Below are 17,503 nucleotides of genomic sequence, written 5' to 3'. Positions count from 1 at the left end.
ACGTGTGTGGTCCCAGCTACCTGGGAGGCTGAAGAGGGAAGATCAGTTGAACCCAGGAGTTCCAGGCTCCAGTGAGCCATGATTGTGCCACTTACATATTAGCCTGGGTGAAAGAGTGAGATCTTGTCTCTAAAAACAATGTTTTTTTCAAAAGATGGTTGAAGTTTAAATTTGAGTTGAAAAATACAAATTTACTTTTGGTACTCACTTGACTTTGGCTTGCTAGTCAGGAATAAATTTACTGGCTATTTAAAAGCAAGCTTTCTTGGGATATGAAGGCATCTTTTTTTTTGGAGGGGAGGAGCAGCAAGGAGTCTCACTCTGTTGCCCAGGCTAGAGTACAGTGGCCTCATGATAGCTCACTGCCACCTCTGCCTACTGGATTCAAGCAATTATTGTGCCTCAACCACCTTAGTAGCTGGGATTACAGGTGCACGTCACCACACCTGGCTAATTTTTGTATTTTTAGTAGAGACAGGGTTTTGCCATGTTGGCCAGGCTGGTCTCGAACTACTGGCCTCAAGTGATCTGCCTGTTTTCAGCATCCCAAAGTTCTGGCATTACAGGCGTGAGGTGCTTTTTTCTTTTAACCTTTGCATAGGGATTCCTCTTCTCTGAATGGAATCAGACAGATATTTAAATAACACAGAATCCTAAATTAGTTCAATTTGTGTGTGGTTGTGTGCCTAACTTTTATGTAAATGGTCCAAGAATTTAAAAATCATAATATTATGCAGGCCATGAAACCCCAAATGCAAAATTACCCAGTAGCAAGACACAAATATAAAGAATGGGGTATAGGGCAAGTGGTTTGTTCTTGGATTGACTTTAGCCACACTATTGTTTGAAGACTAATTTTAAGTAATCTTCCCAGTTAAAGGGAGTCTCTTTTATGTGATTTATCTTCTGCCAAATATATTTATATAAAATGGGTGGAGTTTCTTCTAAAGCAATGTTGCATTCACCAATGTTTTACATCATCTTAATAAGTAGTGTTTGGTTTGTGGTGATGCAATCATATTACACAATCTTTATATATAAAGGTGTGTGTGTGTTTATTTCATATATATATATATATATATATATCCATACACACACACTTTTTTTTTCTTATAAATAATAGTGCATTTGTCATAATCTGAGGATGAGGCAGGAGAATCACTTCAGCCCGGGAGGCGGAGGTTGCAGTGAGCTGAGATCGCGCCATTGTACTCCAGCCTGGGCAACAAGAGCAGGACTCCATCTCAAAAACAAAAAACCATTCAAATATATACCAAGTCTCAGACAGGTGTTAAAAGAAAAAACTGGTCTGGCAAATTTTAAAGAAAATGAAGGTGGGTATTTAACCCATCAGTAAATTCAGGTGTAATCAGAAAAGTAAAAAGAGGATAAAGATATCCTCTGTGAGACCTTCTCTAAACGTACCCCTCTCTCCTGCACAAACCTCCCTCTCTTTCTCTCTCATTGATGACTCTTCCATGAGCCTCCTCATTGTATTTTATGTTGACTTCCATTGCAGCACTTATCAGAAAGTACTGTCTTTATTTGTTCACATATCCACCTCTTTATTGTGTTATAGGCCCCTTAATGGAAAGAAGGCTGCCGCCTTAATTTTTCTAATCCTAATGCTTAGGAGATTCCCTGACACATAGTTAAAATCCCAACAAATTTGGCTCAATGAATTGTGCAGATTTTAAAGTGACATGATTTCTTCTCATGCAGAGGCAGGAGTATATCTGTAGAACTGTGGGATGATTAAAAGTGATTCTTTATATCTCAGTCACATTAGTATAAGCCTCTGGATCCATCAAAGAACAAGTAGAATAACTTATCTTATTGGTTCTGACATTGATCCATGGCTTCCATAGGTGGTTTACCTTTCACAATAACTGCTTTGGAAGTTATGGTACAAAGTTTGGCTTCATTGGAAATATTTGTTTTGCACTGAAAGCTGGATGCCAGGTGAATGGAGTACGTGCAGCAAGTCCTGTGCCGGAGGCCAGCAGAGCCGAAAGATCCAGTGTGTGCAAAAGAAGCCCTTCCAAAAGGAGGAAGCAGTGTTGCATTCTCTCTGTCCAGTGAGCACACCCACTCAGGTCCAAGCCTGCAACAGCCACGCCTGCCCTCCAGAATGGAGCCTTGGACCCTGGTCTCAGGTAACAGGAGAAAACTCAGGAGTTACTATTCTCGGTCCCCACGAAGGCAAAAGTACAGGTGTCTTTGCTCTCCAAGGGGCTCTTGGCAGTTTACATCTTCATGGAAATTACACTGAGTTCATGTACCTGGGAATCTGCATTTTAACTAACGTTCCTTAGGGAATCTTAGGAAATCTGAAGTTTTGGCACCCCTTTCCCAGAGCTTAGAATCCTCCTGAGAGGACCAGAAATTGGAGTGTGGGGGCCATTTAGGCCAGACTCGTGAGCACAGCTAGAAAGGATTCCAGTGTAAGAAGACTGGCATAGAGACCTGGCTACTGAATTCTCCAAAGCAAATGGGAAATGCAAATACAAAGAATGAAGCATAGAAGAGATATTTAACTCTTGCTTCAATGGGAAAGAGGTAAAGTTAGAAGAATACAGAGGAAAGTAGGGCATAAAATTTGCTATGGTCACAAATTCCCAGTGAAAGCCATAAAATTTTAAAGTTAGAAGGGACAGAGAGCTACCTGTCATTCACAGCTCAGAATTCCCTCTAAAGCACAGGTTCTCAACCGTGGGTAAGTTTGCCTACCAGGGGACATTTTGATGTCACAACTTGGGGAGATGAGTGCTTCTGGCATCTAGTGGGTAGAGGTGAATGTCCTACACAGCCCAGGCCAGCTCCTCACCACAAAGAATTATCTGATCCAAAATGTTAATGGTGCTGAAGGGAAGAAGCCCTTCCCTACAGCCTCCCTTGCGGATGATAGGTCAACCGCTGCTCGATCACGGCTGGCAAACAAATTATGGGGAAGAATGAAAAAACGGTGAGAGTTTTACCACCTGAACTATGAAGCCAGGCAGCAGCCACTGATGACAGTTCTGCTGTGTTTTCCTTTAGGGTATGTTACATGCTGGAGGGTGCTGCTTTCTGATTAATTTCAGCAATATACAGGCTTTTTTTTTTTAATGTTAGGAATTATCTGTTAGCACAGGGGTCCCAACCCCCAGGCCATGAACAAGTACCTGTTTGTGGTCTGTAAGGAACTAGGCCGCCCAGCAGATGAGCAGCGGGCCAGCATCACAGCCTGAACTCCGCCTCTTGTCAAATCAGTGGCAGCATTAGATTCTCAGAGGAGCTTGAACCCTATTGAGAACTGCACAAGTGAGGGATCTAGGATGCGTGTTCCTCATGAGAATCTAATGCCTGATGATCTGAGGTGGAACAGTTTTATCCCAAAAGCACCGCCCTGCCTGTCCATGGAAATACAGTGTTCTGCAAAAGCTGTCCCTGATGCCAAAGAAATTGGAGACCGCTATGTTAGGGAATTAGGGTTCAGGAGGGAGAGAGAATATTTTTGAGCTTGTTTAGGGGTTCTTTCATATGAGAGAATATATTCCTTTATAGCAGAGGGTAAATCTAAGTAGTACATGGTGTTGAGTCTAGTCTCTTTCTTTGCAGTTAGCAATATAATTTACAAAAAGAATTCAAATAATTGTTTTAGCCAAATATATATGGTGGGTATGGATAAAGGGAAGTGGGAATGGGGGTGGTAAAGTAGATCTCATAAAAAGAGCTTTAGTTCATGGAGTTTATCCCACCTTTCACAGGAATATATATTTAGTGTTTTGTTTTGTTTTTTTAATGTGGCTACTGAAACCTAATGGGAATGCAAATAGAACTTTTTTTTTTCTCAAGTGTTCCAAGACCTGTGGACGAGGGGTAAGGAAGCGTGAACTCCTGTGCAAGGGCTCTGCCACAGAAACCCTCCCCGAGAGCCAGTGTACCAGCCTCCCCAGACCTGAGCTGCAGGAGGGCTGTGTGCTTAGACGATGCCCCAAGAACAACCGGCTACAGTGGGTCGCTTCTTCGTGGAGCGAGGTATGGTTTAGAAGTCACTGCTGGGTCAGATCGAGACCATCCTAGCTAACACGGTGAAACCCTGTCTCTACTAAAAATACAGAAAATTAGCTGAGCAAGGTGGCAGGCGCCTGTAGTCCCATCTACTGGGGAGGCTGAGGCAGGAGAATGGCGTGAACCCAGGAGGCGGAGCTTGCAGTGAGCCGAGATTGCCCCACTGCCCTCCAGCCTGGGTGACAGAGCAAGACTCTGTCTCCAAAAAAAAAAAAAAAGTCACTGCTGGAGGTTTCTTGAGATGCTCAGCTGACCTGCTAGCATCTAGGCTCACAAAACTCCTTTGTGTTACACACATTGATACCAAATGCCTGCTAATTGCCAGTTCTTCTCTCCTGATTTCTTTACGAAACATTGCTAAAGCACCCCCACGTTGATCAAGCCTATGTCTGGGCAGTAGGGGCGCAAGACTTCATAAAGCACACACAGAGAACCATGGCTAAGTTATGCCAAGTGCCTTGATAGAAGTCTGTAATTTTGTGGGAGAGCTCAAGGTTCACCGGAGCCGGACTGCGGGAAGAACCCTTGTCAGAAGAGACTTTCTAGGGAGCATGGCCTGAAAGATGAGCAGGAATCAAAGCAAAAGGGGATTTGGGGCAAGGTTGTCCCAGACAGAGGCTGCAGCCTTTACACAGGAGTGATGACTGCACATTTAGTAAAGAAGGAACATGGGATGGGGTGGAAAGATCGTGAGGGCCTTGGGTGACACACTAGAAATATATCTCTCAAATACTGGGGAGTAAATTTTTTATTTTTGAGAAAGGGTCTTGCTCTGTTGCCCTAGAGTGCAGTGGCACAATCTCAGCTCACTGCAGCCTCCACCTCGCTAGCTCAGGTAATCTGCTACCTCGGACTAGAGGCAGGCACCACTACACCTAGCTAATTTTTGTAGAGATGTGGTTTCACCATGTTGCTGAGGCTGGTCTTGAACTCCTGGGCTCAAGTGATCCACCTGCCCCAGACTTCCAAACTGCTGTGATTACAGGCCTGAGCCACTGCACCCAGCCTAAAAGGATATTTTTCCTAAAAGGATATTTTTGACCCTTATCATGTTACCTCCTGTGTGTGAGAGGTTGGGTAAATTTAAAGGGCAATTATTTGCTGTACAGTGGTTTTTCCCATTAAGCTCTGAATCCTTTTCTCTGACCCTTACCCTCCTCAGCTCGGATTCCTAACTCCTCAGGCCTTAGGTAGACCTGGACCTATAAGTGTGTAACCCTAAACCTGGAAATCCTTTTGCCCATCTTGCCTTTCTCCTGGACTCCACACCCGTGTGGCATCTCAAGGTCCCTTTTTTGTTTTATAAGGCTAATGATCTGTGTGATTTGGGGAAAGTCACTTCCGTTTTCTGAACTTTGGTTTCCTTACCTATAGCATGAGATACTTAGCTGCTGTATCAAGATCCTTGAGTGAGTGTGGTTGACCTTGTGTAATCCCATCCCTCCTGTTTCATGTGGATGGTGCAACCTTATGTCAAACTGCCTCTGTTCAGAAGATGTGATCCTGGCAGTCTTCACTTTTACACATCCTGTCTTGGTTCCTAGTGTTCTGCAACCTGTGGTTTGGGTGTGAGGAAGAGGGAGATGAAGTGCAGCGAGAAGGGCTTCCAGGGAAAGCTGATCACTTTCCCAGAGCGAAGATGCCGTAATATTAAGAAACCAAACCTGGACTTGGAAGAGACCTGCAACCGACGGGCTTGCCCAGCCCATCCAGTGTACAACGTGGGAGCTGGATGGTATTCATCGCCATGGCAGCAGGTGGGTACAGGCCAAATGAGGAGGTGTCTATTCAAGTGAGATGTCGAAAAATGAGGCATTCCATCTGTTAATGGTTGTCCAAGTAGAAACAGTTAATGGCTCCAGTTCTGAAGGCAGAATGGCTTTTGTTCTTTGGCCATCTCTGCTCATGTGGCCCTGGGCAGGTAACAATCTGTAAACCTCAGTTTTCACATCTAGAAAATTATTATTATCTGGCAGAGTTGATTTGTTGTTGTTCATCAGAAAATGTGTGTAAAACACTTAGCACTAGGCCAGTTAGACGCTCCTAATGTTGGTCCTTGCTGTTGCTACTGAAACTACCACTCTAGTCTTTCTGTTTAGAAATGCTGCTCACAGCCTTTACTCATTTGGTTCTTACATCATGTTTCTGAACAATGTAATAGCTAATATTTGTCGAGCTATTACTATGCACGGTGCTAAGTACTCCTATTCGGGGTAGTATGGTCCCTAAAGCTCAGAATGTCAGGCAATTCAGCCAAGGATACTTAGCTTTTAAACTTATCAGATGCTAGAGGCACCCTTCTTTTCAGAAAACTTGGGTGAAACTTTAGCTAGGATTGGTGTGTGATGCGGTCCTTCCAGCATTCCATCCAACAGATGTTGTTGCACAGCTGTTCAGAGGACTCAGGTGCTACCCACCTCACCATTAATCACAGAGTCCGGGTAGAGGTATAAATATGTACATACGTTATCTATTCGGGAGGATCTGGAAACCAACACATGGATGAGAGGAAAGGAAATTAGCCTGATTGTCTCTGGCCAGGCATTATGCTAGGTGTTACACATATTGCTGGGGATTTCTTTTAAAAATTGACTCTAATAAGTTTACAGACAGTTGCTACCCGGCCAAATCTGCTCCCCCAATACCTGCCTGTTTTTATAAAGTTTAAATGGAAAGTAGTCATGTTCATTTGCTTAATATATTGACCACAGCTGCTTTAGTGCTACAAAGGCAGTGAGGAGTACTTGCAACAGAGGCCATATGCCTATACAGCCTGAAATATTTACTATCTTGCCCTTTACAGGAAAAGTTTACAAACTCCTAGTTTAGATAATTTGATAACAAGACTTGCCCTCAAATTTTAATTGAGATAGAAACTACAGTCAATTATAATGCATATGTACATTAATGTGTATGTACATTTTTCTTAAATGGAGTAACTTTTTAAAATAAGAAAAATTTGTTTAAAGGGCTACATTTTTCCCTGGTTTTCCTTTTGTTATGAAGTATCTTTGTAACTTTTTCATATGGCTGTCTGGAAGAAAGGCAGTTGGTAACTTTTTCATATGGCTGTCTGGAAGAAAGGCAGTTGAGTTGTCTACTTTTGAAAATTTTTAATTGCGTACTGAAATCCACGACTTCTAAGAAGCACCAACTCTATCATGCCAACTCAGAATGTGGCTGGGCACCGAGGACCTAATTCCAGAGCTGTCTCTGACCATTTCTTTTTCTATCCCAGTTTTGAACTATGTCCTCCACTATTGCAGCTGCACAGATTGTCTGGAATTCTTTAAATCCTGTGATTAACTCCCTCGATGTGCCTGTATTTGTTTCTGCATTCTTAGAGCAGCTTCTGTATTTCTGGAGCTTCTCTTCTTTATGAGTGAGTCACTTAACTGGGAGACACACACTCTTGGGCTAGATAGATAGCATTTGCCTAAAACCCTTCTAATCAGATCAAAGGGATCACACTTGTTAGGATAGATGCTGTGGACTGTAAGCACATGTGCCTGGCTCCAGCCAATCTGTTTCATCAGCAGGCATCTTGGTAATGTCATGAAGCATGGGAATTCCTTCTGTTTGATGTCACTGACCTCAGCAGAGTGTTTCTGACTCCTTCCTCTTCTCTCTCCTGCAGTGCACAGTCACCTGTGGGGGAGGGGTCCAGACCCGGTCAGTCCACTGTGTTCAGCAAGGCCGGCCTTCCTCAAGTTGTCTGCTCCATCAGAAACCTCCGGTGCTACGAGCCTGTAATACAAACTTCTGTCCAGCTCCTGAAAAGAGAGGTAAAAGGCACCATGCTGCAGTCAACTTTACTAGTGTTGAGATAATTTTTTCAAAGCCTACTTTGTTGGTGGTGCAGCCTGTGACATTGTACAACTCTAGGGTGAGCCATTCGCCTGAGGTCTATGTGACAGTGCTCCCTGGAGTTGTATAAGGCACCACTCTGGGGGAAGTTCCTGTCCAAATTATCTTTTTCAGACAGTCTCACTCTGTCATGCAGGTGAGTACACAGCTCACTGTAACCTCCGCCTCCCGGGTTCAAGTGATTCTCCTGCCTCAGCCTCCTGAGTTGCTGGGATTATAGGTGTGAACCACCACATCTGGCTAATTTTTGAATTTTTAGTAGAGATAGGGTTTCACCATGTTGGCCAGGCTGATCTCGAACTCCTGGCCTCAAGTTCTGGGTTTACAGTCACAAGCCACATGCCCAGCCTATCCTAGTGATCTTGTTTGCATGGGTCTGAAGGGAATATTTAATTGCCACAATAATGCTTTTTAACTATTATTAATTTGAAAGTGGGAACATAAAGGTGAACAAGAATAGCCCTCAAGGAGCTCATACTTTAATGGAGGAGACAACTACAATCTGTATATAAAGATGTTCATATTTGTTGAATATATAAAAAATTCAGAAATCAAAAGTAATAGTCATCAGTGAATATGTATTGCCCTAGGACTATACCTAAATGTTTTCTTAAAGTTAGTTCAAGGGAAGTGCAGTGAGTACTGACAGGAAAATGGAAAGTCTGAGTAAACTGTACCATTCTTCACTATTTAAAGTAATCTGACAAAGATAGATAGCATTTGCCTAAAACCCTTCTAATCAGATCAAAGGGATCACACTTGTTAGCCTAATCTGCTTGCCTCATGCTAAAGAATCTTGCACAAGAACAACAACAAAAAGCTCTGTAGCAGTTACTCAGAGCCGGATCATCCTAGTCCATGCTGGCATACTACATACGGAAGAAACGAACAAGCAGTCAAGTTCTTCCAGACTCTGTCCTCCTTTCTTCACTATCAGTGATTTCTCATTTCCACCCTTAATTGCCAAAGATTCAGCCTAGAAGGCCACCAGCACCCCCAACGACAATGCCCAATTATGAAATTGCCCAACAGTATCTCCTGGACAGGATGGGGAGAGTCAACATGCACGTATGGCCCAGGGAGGCCATTTGTCTTATTTTTTGCTCACCTAGCACCTAATACCACACTGGGTACACAATAGGTACTCAATAAGTCTTACATGAATAAATGCATGGGTGTATGGCTACATGAAAGATCGTGTGAAAAGTGCTGTGAGGTCCTCGATCTTGTTCAAAGCCAAGTCACCAAGCACCTTACACTCTCCTAGGGATGAAAGAATAGAGCTGGGTCCTCTTCTTAAAAGAAAGCTACAACAACAAGTAAGTGGTGGAATATTCACAGTGTTACAGTGATGGTCAGTTCTACCTGTGGTGCTGGAATGAGGGGAGTCATCGGGTGCATATGAGAAATGGCTTATTAAAAGAGGAGCTTGGCTGAGTGCAGTGGCTCACACCTGTAATCCCAACACTTTGGGAGGCTGAGGCGGGTGGATCACCTGAGGTCAGGAGTTTGAGACCAGCCTGGTTAACATGGTGAAACCCCGTCTCTACTAAAAATACAAAAATTAGCCTGTAGGCCTAGCTCCTGGGGAGGCAGGAGGATCTCTTGAACCCAGGAAGTGAAGGTTGCAGTGACCCAAGATTGCACCACTGTACTCCAGCCTGGGCTTTTTTTGAGACCCTGTCTCAAAAAGAGGAGCTTCTCTCTGTGCCTCTTGGCTGAGTCAGGTCCCTTTTGGAAGAATAAAGGATACAAGCCCACGTGTTTGTTCTGACCCAAAAATGTGGCCTTCAGTTTACTAAGTTGAGGATTTTCTCCCATTCCCATCACAAGTATAGGGATGATGACATGCTTGGCAGGGTGACTACTATGAATGTCGTTTGAGTGTACTTTCTGGCTGTGAGTTTTCAGGAAACATTAGTGAGCAGTAAGGAGGCGCATGGTGACACAAGAAGATTCCATTCTTTGCCTCTTCTCTGAGTCCCCCACTGTGGACCAGGTACTCTGCTAGGCACTGTGAGAGTTTCCTCCCCTTATAGTCACTTAAACTAGACCCTAGAGAAGACCATTCTGCCCATGGTGGCATCATCCTGTCATCCAGTATCACCAAACAGCTTTGTTGTCCCCCAGGTCCCTGCCCATACTGAGTGCCAGTCTAGGGGCAGTCATTGTATACCATCATCAGTGTGTGATGCCTTATCTGGGTTATCTTGGTTGGATCTCCACCTTGGGGAAACCATCCTTATGGTTGCACTGTACATATTATATGTAAAATTCTCTTCAGGAAAGAGAGAAGGCCCTACAGCAGTCATACCACCCAGAGACTTGTGTCACACTGCATTGAAACTGGTTGTTTACATGTCTGGAAGCTGCCTGGGCTGCAGACTAGTCATATTAAGTTAAGGATGAGCAGGCACTCAATACTAATAAGCTGCTCCTCATGGAATCCCACATCTTCAGATGGGGGCAGGCAGCATTGTATGGTGGAAAGAGCAAGGACCCTATAATCATAAAAATAGAGTTGAATCCACACTAACTTGACACTTAGTAGCTATGGAGCTTTGGGCAAGTTTTGAACTTTCTGAGCATTCATAAAACCGAGAAATAATGCTTACTTTGAAAGACTGTTTTGAGTATTAAAGAAGGTAATTCAATTTTTCACACATTTCTTTAGTGCTTACTATGAACCAGAAACTGTTCTGGGGTCTGATTAGAAAATAAACAGGCACGGATCCCACCTTCTGACAAGCTTGCTTCTAAATGGCAACAGACAACAAATCAACCAATTAACACACAGTGTCAGAAAGTAAAGTAGCAGGGGTGAGGAGATAGGAAAACAACTTCAGATTATAATCATGAGGCAAGACCACTTGATGATTTAGCACTTAAACAGAGACCTCAAGGAAGGTGAGCCACATATGGATCTAGGAGGAGAGTGTTCCTGGCAGAGAGACCCCAAAGTCCCCGAGGCAGGAATATACTAATCTAATTGAGGAATGGCACGATGCTTGGAGTACAAGAAACAAGGTGAAGAGTGGTTAAGCAATACACGAAAAGTGGTACTGGAGGCCTTGTCAGTCAGTGTAAGGATTTCAGATTTAACTCTGAGTACGATGGAAGCCAATGGAGAACTTTGAGCAGAAGAGCAACAGGATCTAGCTTACTGGCAGTTAAGGTGAAAGGAGTACAGGTTGTCTAGAGTAGAACAAGGACTTGTCAACTCTGCCAGGAAGCGGATGGAGGAGGTTCCACTAGAGCAGTGGCAGTACTGAAGACATTGGATGCTGGGTGCATTTTAAAGATTGAGCCAAGGGTATCTGCTGATTGCATGGAGAATGTGAAGCAAAGAAATGATTCCAAGGTCATCTTCAATAGTGTAAATGAGGTACCTGACTCACAGTAGATGCTCAAACAACCAGCTGTTAGTAATTATTATAATCAAAAAAAGCACTTATACTGACAGAATAGTAATACATCTCACTTCTGCTGCCTGACTTACATGAAGGGGGTGTGTAAAAAGGAATTTTAGGCAGAAGAATCAAGGCTTGAAGAAGGAACTCTAAGCATTTCTGAATTATGTGTAGTGTAGACTCTAAATATTTTTAAAGTCAAAACTGTGCCTTAAAAATACAATAAAATGGGCTGGGGGTGTGACTCACACCTGTAATCCCAGCACTTTGGGAGGCTGAGGCAGACGGATCACCTGAGGTCAGGAGTTCGAGACCAGCGTGGCCAACATGGTGAAACCCCCATCGCTACTAAAAACACAAAAATTAACTGGGCGTGGTGGTGGGTGCCTGTAATCGCAGCTACCCAGGAGGCTTAGGCAGGAGAAACATTTGAACACATGAGGCGGAGGATGTAGTGAGCCGAGATTACACCATTGCACTCCAGCCTGGGCAACAAGAGCAAAATTCTGTCTCAAACAAAACAGTGAAATGACTGGGCCCTTGCTCCTACAACATGCGCTTATGTTTACATACCCCATTCACATGCATTTTCTATCTCCTGAGGACCATCTGAGTAAAAATTCCTGAGGTACAGTAAAATAATCACATCTATCCTGTTCATTGAACAACTAAAGAAATTAGAAAGGACTGGTGTTGACTTAAATTCATTTACTTGCAAACTGGTTGAGATGGACTTAAACCTACACAGAACATTGGAGACCCAGGTTTTTCAGTTAATCTCAACCCATTTGCAGGCAAATTAGGTGGCTTGACTCCCAATATATCAGGCTTCTTGCTCCTGAAATTATAGTTCGTGGACCAGCAGCACAGCCTCCCTTAATGCTCCCCTCTGACAGCCCTTCTGAATCAGAACCAGTGGTACAACAAAATCCTTAGGGGATTCCTAAAGCACCATTTTAGGGTATTTCCCTGAACACTCAATTCCATGGTAGCTCTCAGGCTACATAGGGAGGATCAGACATTGATCTTGGATTAGATGTGACATTTTTTAAAAACAAATCATTTAATTTTGCTAATGGTCACAGTCTTTTCTTGGCATCTAAATCCTGCCCCTACCTCACCCCCCTACCAAAGTCCCAATGTTTAATGGGAAAAACCACATAGAGGCACAAGGGAGGGGGGCCCAAGACCTTTGATCTGTAGGCCCTCACCTTAAGAAACAGGTGCTATGTTAATATTAATAAATCATAATATGCAAATCACCAAAGGCTGGGCCCGGTGGCTCACAGCTGTAATCCCAGTACTTTGGGAGGCCGAGGCAGGCAGGCAGATCACTTGAGCTCAAGAATTCGAGACCAGCCTGGCCAGCATGGTGGAAAACCCCGTCTCTACTAAAAATACAAAAATTAGCCGGGCTTAGTGGCACATGCCTATAGTCCCAGCTACTTGGGAGAATTAGGCAGGAGAATCGCTTGAACCTCGGGGACAGAGGTTGCACTGAGCTGAGATCACACCACTGCACTCCAGCCTAGGTGACAGAGTGAGACTCCATCTCAAAAAAAAAAGAAAAAGGATAGACACCCTAGCCAACATGCTAAATGTATTTTCTTATTTTAGAGGATCCATCCTGTGTAGATTTCTTCAACTGGTGTCACCTAGTTCCTCAGCATGGTGTCTGCAACCACAAGTTTTACGGAAAACAATGCTGCAAGTCATGCACAAGGAAGATCTGATCTTGGTGTCCTCCCCAACACCGTAGGGCCAGGGGCTTACCTTTCAACCTCTGGAGAGACCAGCTGCCTTTGAGACCAGGAGCTGAGCACCAAGAACCATTTGTGAGTGCGGCTGTGATGAAGGAGCCTGCTCTGAGGAACAGACAGGTTGCCAGTAGGCTCCTATTTCAATTCCCTGAAGCACGTGGTACTCTGAAGCACTTGAAAATGGGAAGCGATGACAAATCTGACTTTAAAAAAAATCTTTGATTTGCACTGTTACATACAAGAAGTGGTGAATCACACTGAGATATGTTGATTTGGGGAGAGACCCCCTTTTGAACTTCAAAGGGTTCAAAGGCAAAGACATCTGTTTTAAAAAGGTCCTTTTTGACTTCAGGTCAAAGACTGAGACTCAGAACTTTCAAATCTGGATGGAATACCTTGCCTAACTGTTGCGTGGAGTTCACAGTTTGACTAACCCTGTGAACACCCAAGCCAGGAGTTCTATGAGAAGCCAAATGGTGCTCGCAATTGTGCTTGCTGCTGGACTGGCAAGCTTCATGTTATGTTTATTTGGTGTGTGTGTGTCTTTGTTATTTTGTGTAAACTATATTCTGCTTATAGAGAGTCTCTGAGACTAAAATTGACAACTTGAAAAGTATTCCAAGGAATATTATGAAAATAGGGCAACATGGACTATTTAAGATCTCCACGTAATTGAAATTCATGCAAGGAAACAACTCATAGAAAAGATAAATATGGATGCTTTTCACATGTTACCAACCTCATAACTTTTGGTGCTTGCTGAATCAGTCCATGAAAAGCTACAGCCCGCTCTTTGGGAATGAGACTTGGCAACATACCCATTTCTGGTATTTAAAAAATATCTAGGAGGAGCTAAATGGCGAAACAGCAGTGTTGTGAGGGAGAAGGGACCATCATTTATAATGCTCTGTACATACTACCAGAGCTGCTTGGAAAATTAAAGACCACTTGTGGCTTTTTCCTACCAACTGATATGTTTAAATTTGCCCTAGGATTTAGCTAACAGCAAAAGAAAAAAAAAAAAAAAAAAAGAGAGACAGAGAAAGGAGGAAACAGTGGTAATAAAAAAATCTATCTGTCTTCTTGCTATGTTAATATTAATAAATCATAATATGACAAGACCCTCACTGAATAAGAGTATTTTCAGTCATCAGAAGCCAGCTGTTGGTAGGCATTAATGAGTTTAAAATTGTTCTCAATTGAAAAAAATCACACTATTTTGCCAAAACCAAAGTAATTGTAATACTGTGTCCTCCTGTAATTTTTTGAGAAGTGGTTATAAAGGGCATATTTACATAAATTCTACTTTATTCCTCAACTTCTTTGATGAATGTAACCCAATTTTACTTCTTTAAAAAGTCTCAATTCAAGCTGGATTAGCCAGCTCAGCATAATCAACTAGACAGTGGTTTGTTAAATTTAGCAGCATACTTTGTTCCCATTCTAATTAAAATCATGAGTTCTTGAATCCCAGAGAAATAATGCTTAGGAACTTCTCTCAATCTGCTTGGCTTGGCCTAGAGGAGTGGCCATTTTATCAACAGGAAAAAAAAAAAATTTCTCTACTACAACCCCATTGCCTTCTGAAAAACAGCAAGTTATTTCTTTATATAATTATCATTTTATTATTTTATGGAAAATTAATTTATTAATAGCCTATTATGTGTTCTCACTTGCTTCTCTAAGTAATATTTTGAGAAAAAATGTTGAATAAAACCATGGGTTATAGAGAAAAGTCAAAATATATGTGTAATATTTAATTATTTTATAAGTTTTATAATAAAGTATTCCATTTCTTTATCTTTGACACTTGTTAAGTTCTTGAATAAGTTAGTGAAAAGTCAGTAATTTCAAAGGTAATTTAACTGTATAAATGTCAGTCAGGACTCTTAGAGAATGGTTGGGTGCAGTGGTTCACCTTGGTAATCCCAGCACTTGGGGAGGCCAAGGCAGATGGATCACCTGAGTCCAGGAGTTCGAGACCAGCCTGGCCAACATGGCAAAACCCTGTCTCTATTGAAAATACAAAAAAAGTAGCCAGCTGTTGTGGCGCATGGCTGTAGTCCCAGCTACTTGGGAGGCTGAGGCTGCAGTGAGAGGAGATTGGGCCATACCACTCCCCGCTGGGTGACAGACAGAGACTCTGTCTCAACAACAACAAATCTTAGAGAGTAACTTCATTGAGAAGAGGAAAGATAAGCTATTCAACAACTAGTGATTTTTCTTGTTTGCCTTTGAAGAAATCAAAGTATCAAATACTAGGATGAAACAGATGACGCATTTACCCTCTTGAGGACACACTATTTTGTTACCCTGTAATTGTCATGAAAACATTTATTTGTGGAAATCATCTAAGATAAAGCTACCATAAATGTATTTTTACGTTTGAAAGTCATTTTAGTAAAATATTTTTGTAAAAATAAAGATGGGGAAGGGAAGGATTGGCAGGAAAAGAAGAAAAAAATACAAAGTAATTGTTCTTGGCTTTTTGAAATTTTGAATCATTAAACCAGTGGAGAATAAGAACTGGGCGAAGTTATGTCCAATTGCTCTGAAAAGACTATTTTTCCCTGCATCTGTGATTACATATGTGTCTACATATGTTCATATGCATATCTTTATAGTTAAGAGAATTTTTATATAAATTATTGCTATTTAGCAAACAAAAAATTATGATTAAGAATGGAAAATGGAATAGATGCAGATAAAATAGATGACAGAAACAAAGATATTTTGTTCTCTTTTTGAGACAGAGTTTCACTCTTGTTGCCCAGGCTGGAGTGCAATGATATGATCTCAACTCACTGCAACCTCCGCCTCCCGGGTTCAAGCGATTCTCCTGCCTCAGCCTCCTGAGTAGCTGGGATTACAGGTGCCCACCACCACACCCAGAAAAAAAAAATTGTCTTTATACCTTTTGGTAATAAGCAACCACATATTAGTGTTTAATGGGAATCAGGTATTGTACTAAACTATTTATATATGTTATCTCATTTAATCCTAACAATAGCTCACTTAGGAAGATACTATTATTCTTTGTTGGCAGGTGACAACTCGGATTCAGAGACACTACATATTTAGCCCTAGTACACAGTCACTGAGTGATGGGGTCAGGACTCAAACCCAAATCCACTGGGGTTCTCGTCACTGTGCTGCGTTACCCTGGGATAGAGAAAGAAAAAGAAGGGTATGCAGGCCTTAGAACTCTACTTTTTGCCCCCTGAGATGCATGTGAATGGAGTTTGACAATAAGTGATTTAACAATGATAAATTATGGGCAGAGCTGGGAATTTCAGATGGGGAACTGGGGTTGAGAAGTAATAAATCCTTAGCTAGTCTTTTCAACAAAGTATCCTTAAAGACTCGTTGCATATCTAAGTCTTTATCCGTAATAATTGCTTTGCTCTGGGATGATAGTATTTCCTGGGCAATCACACCAGAGTATCTGGAGCCTGCAACTCCAAGTCCATTAAGATGGAGGGAAAGCGTGAGCAAGAATTCTCTTGGCATGGGTTCTATATGCTAATGGTAGAAAGACGATACCACATCAGAAAAAAAAAAAATTGTCTTTATACATTTTGGTAATGAGCAACCACATATTAGTGTTTAATGGGAATCAGATATTGTACTAAACTATTTATATATGTTATCTCATTTAATCCTCACAATAGCCCAGTACACCACAATACATCAGCATGTATTATGTAAGACATGGTTTATGAAAATTTATAGCACAGAACCCATTATTGCTAAGTGTGATGTGGAAAAGGTCATTTAATTATGTGCTATATGGTTTTATCTTTGAAAATGTAAAAATATGCATAAGGATTCCATGCTTTGTCTGTTTTACCTTATCTTTCCCCTAAGATCTTAATTCCTTGAATACCTTTGTGGTCTCCACTGGTGCTGAGGGTTAACACCTAAGATGGTTTTCATCAGTCACCCCTGGATCTGGGTGACTGACACTTTCTTCCTCCTGAGAGGACCACAGACTCCTGAGAGGTGATTCTCAAGCTGTTGTCACTCAATTGCTATCATCATGAGTTTTCCCCATAAGCATGTATCACCTCTACCAACTTTTAAATCTATTTAAGTAAAAATATGATTTGCTGTAAAACATATTTCGGCCAGGCATGGTGGCTCATGCCTATAATCCCGCATTCTGGGAGGCTGAGGCAGGCCGATCACCTGAGGTCAGGAGTTCAAGATCAGCCTGGCCAACATGGTTAAACCCTGTCTCTACTAAAAATACGAAAATCAGCTGGGCTTGGTGGTGGCACCTGTAGTCCCAGATGCTCAGGAGGCTGAGGCAGGAGAATCACTTGAACCCAGGAGGCGGAGGTTGCAGTGAGCCGAGATCGCATCATTGCACTCCAGCCCGGGGGATAGAGTGAGACTCCATCTGGAAACCAT

General features: G+C 42.3%; 1 protein-coding gene across 2 annotated transcripts in view; it reads left to right on the top strand.

The window, feature by feature from the left end:
- ADAMTS18 (ADAM metallopeptidase with thrombospondin type 1 motif 18) overlaps nucleotides 1–14,897 on the top strand; it is a 153,501-nt gene extending 138,604 nt beyond the window's left edge. The window contains exons 16-20 of one of the 2 annotated variants that reach the window (XM_063717361.1): nucleotides 1,952–2,156; nucleotides 3,838–4,020; nucleotides 5,598–5,810; nucleotides 7,691–7,838; nucleotides 12,948–14,897. In XM_063717361.1, coding sequence (XP_063573431.1) covers nucleotides 1,952–2,156; nucleotides 3,838–4,020; nucleotides 5,598–5,810; nucleotides 7,691–7,838; nucleotides 12,948–13,063 — 865 coding nt within the window. In that variant the 3' untranslated portion in view covers nucleotides 13,064–14,897. The remainder of the gene's footprint in view (nucleotides 1–1,951; nucleotides 2,157–3,837; nucleotides 4,021–5,597; nucleotides 5,811–7,690; nucleotides 7,839–12,947) is intronic. The other variant, XM_009250966.4, reaches the window with a different exon arrangement.
- The last annotated feature ends 2,606 nt before the right edge of the window (nucleotides 14,898–17,503 follow it).

The sequence above is a fragment of the Pongo abelii genome, chromosome 18 (genome assembly GCF_028885655.2).
Source record: "Pongo abelii isolate AG06213 chromosome 18, NHGRI_mPonAbe1-v2.0_pri, whole genome shotgun sequence".
NCBI lineage: Eukaryota > Metazoa > Chordata > Mammalia > Primates > Hominidae > Pongo > Pongo abelii.
This window is presented reverse-complemented; position numbering and strand designations above follow the sequence as displayed.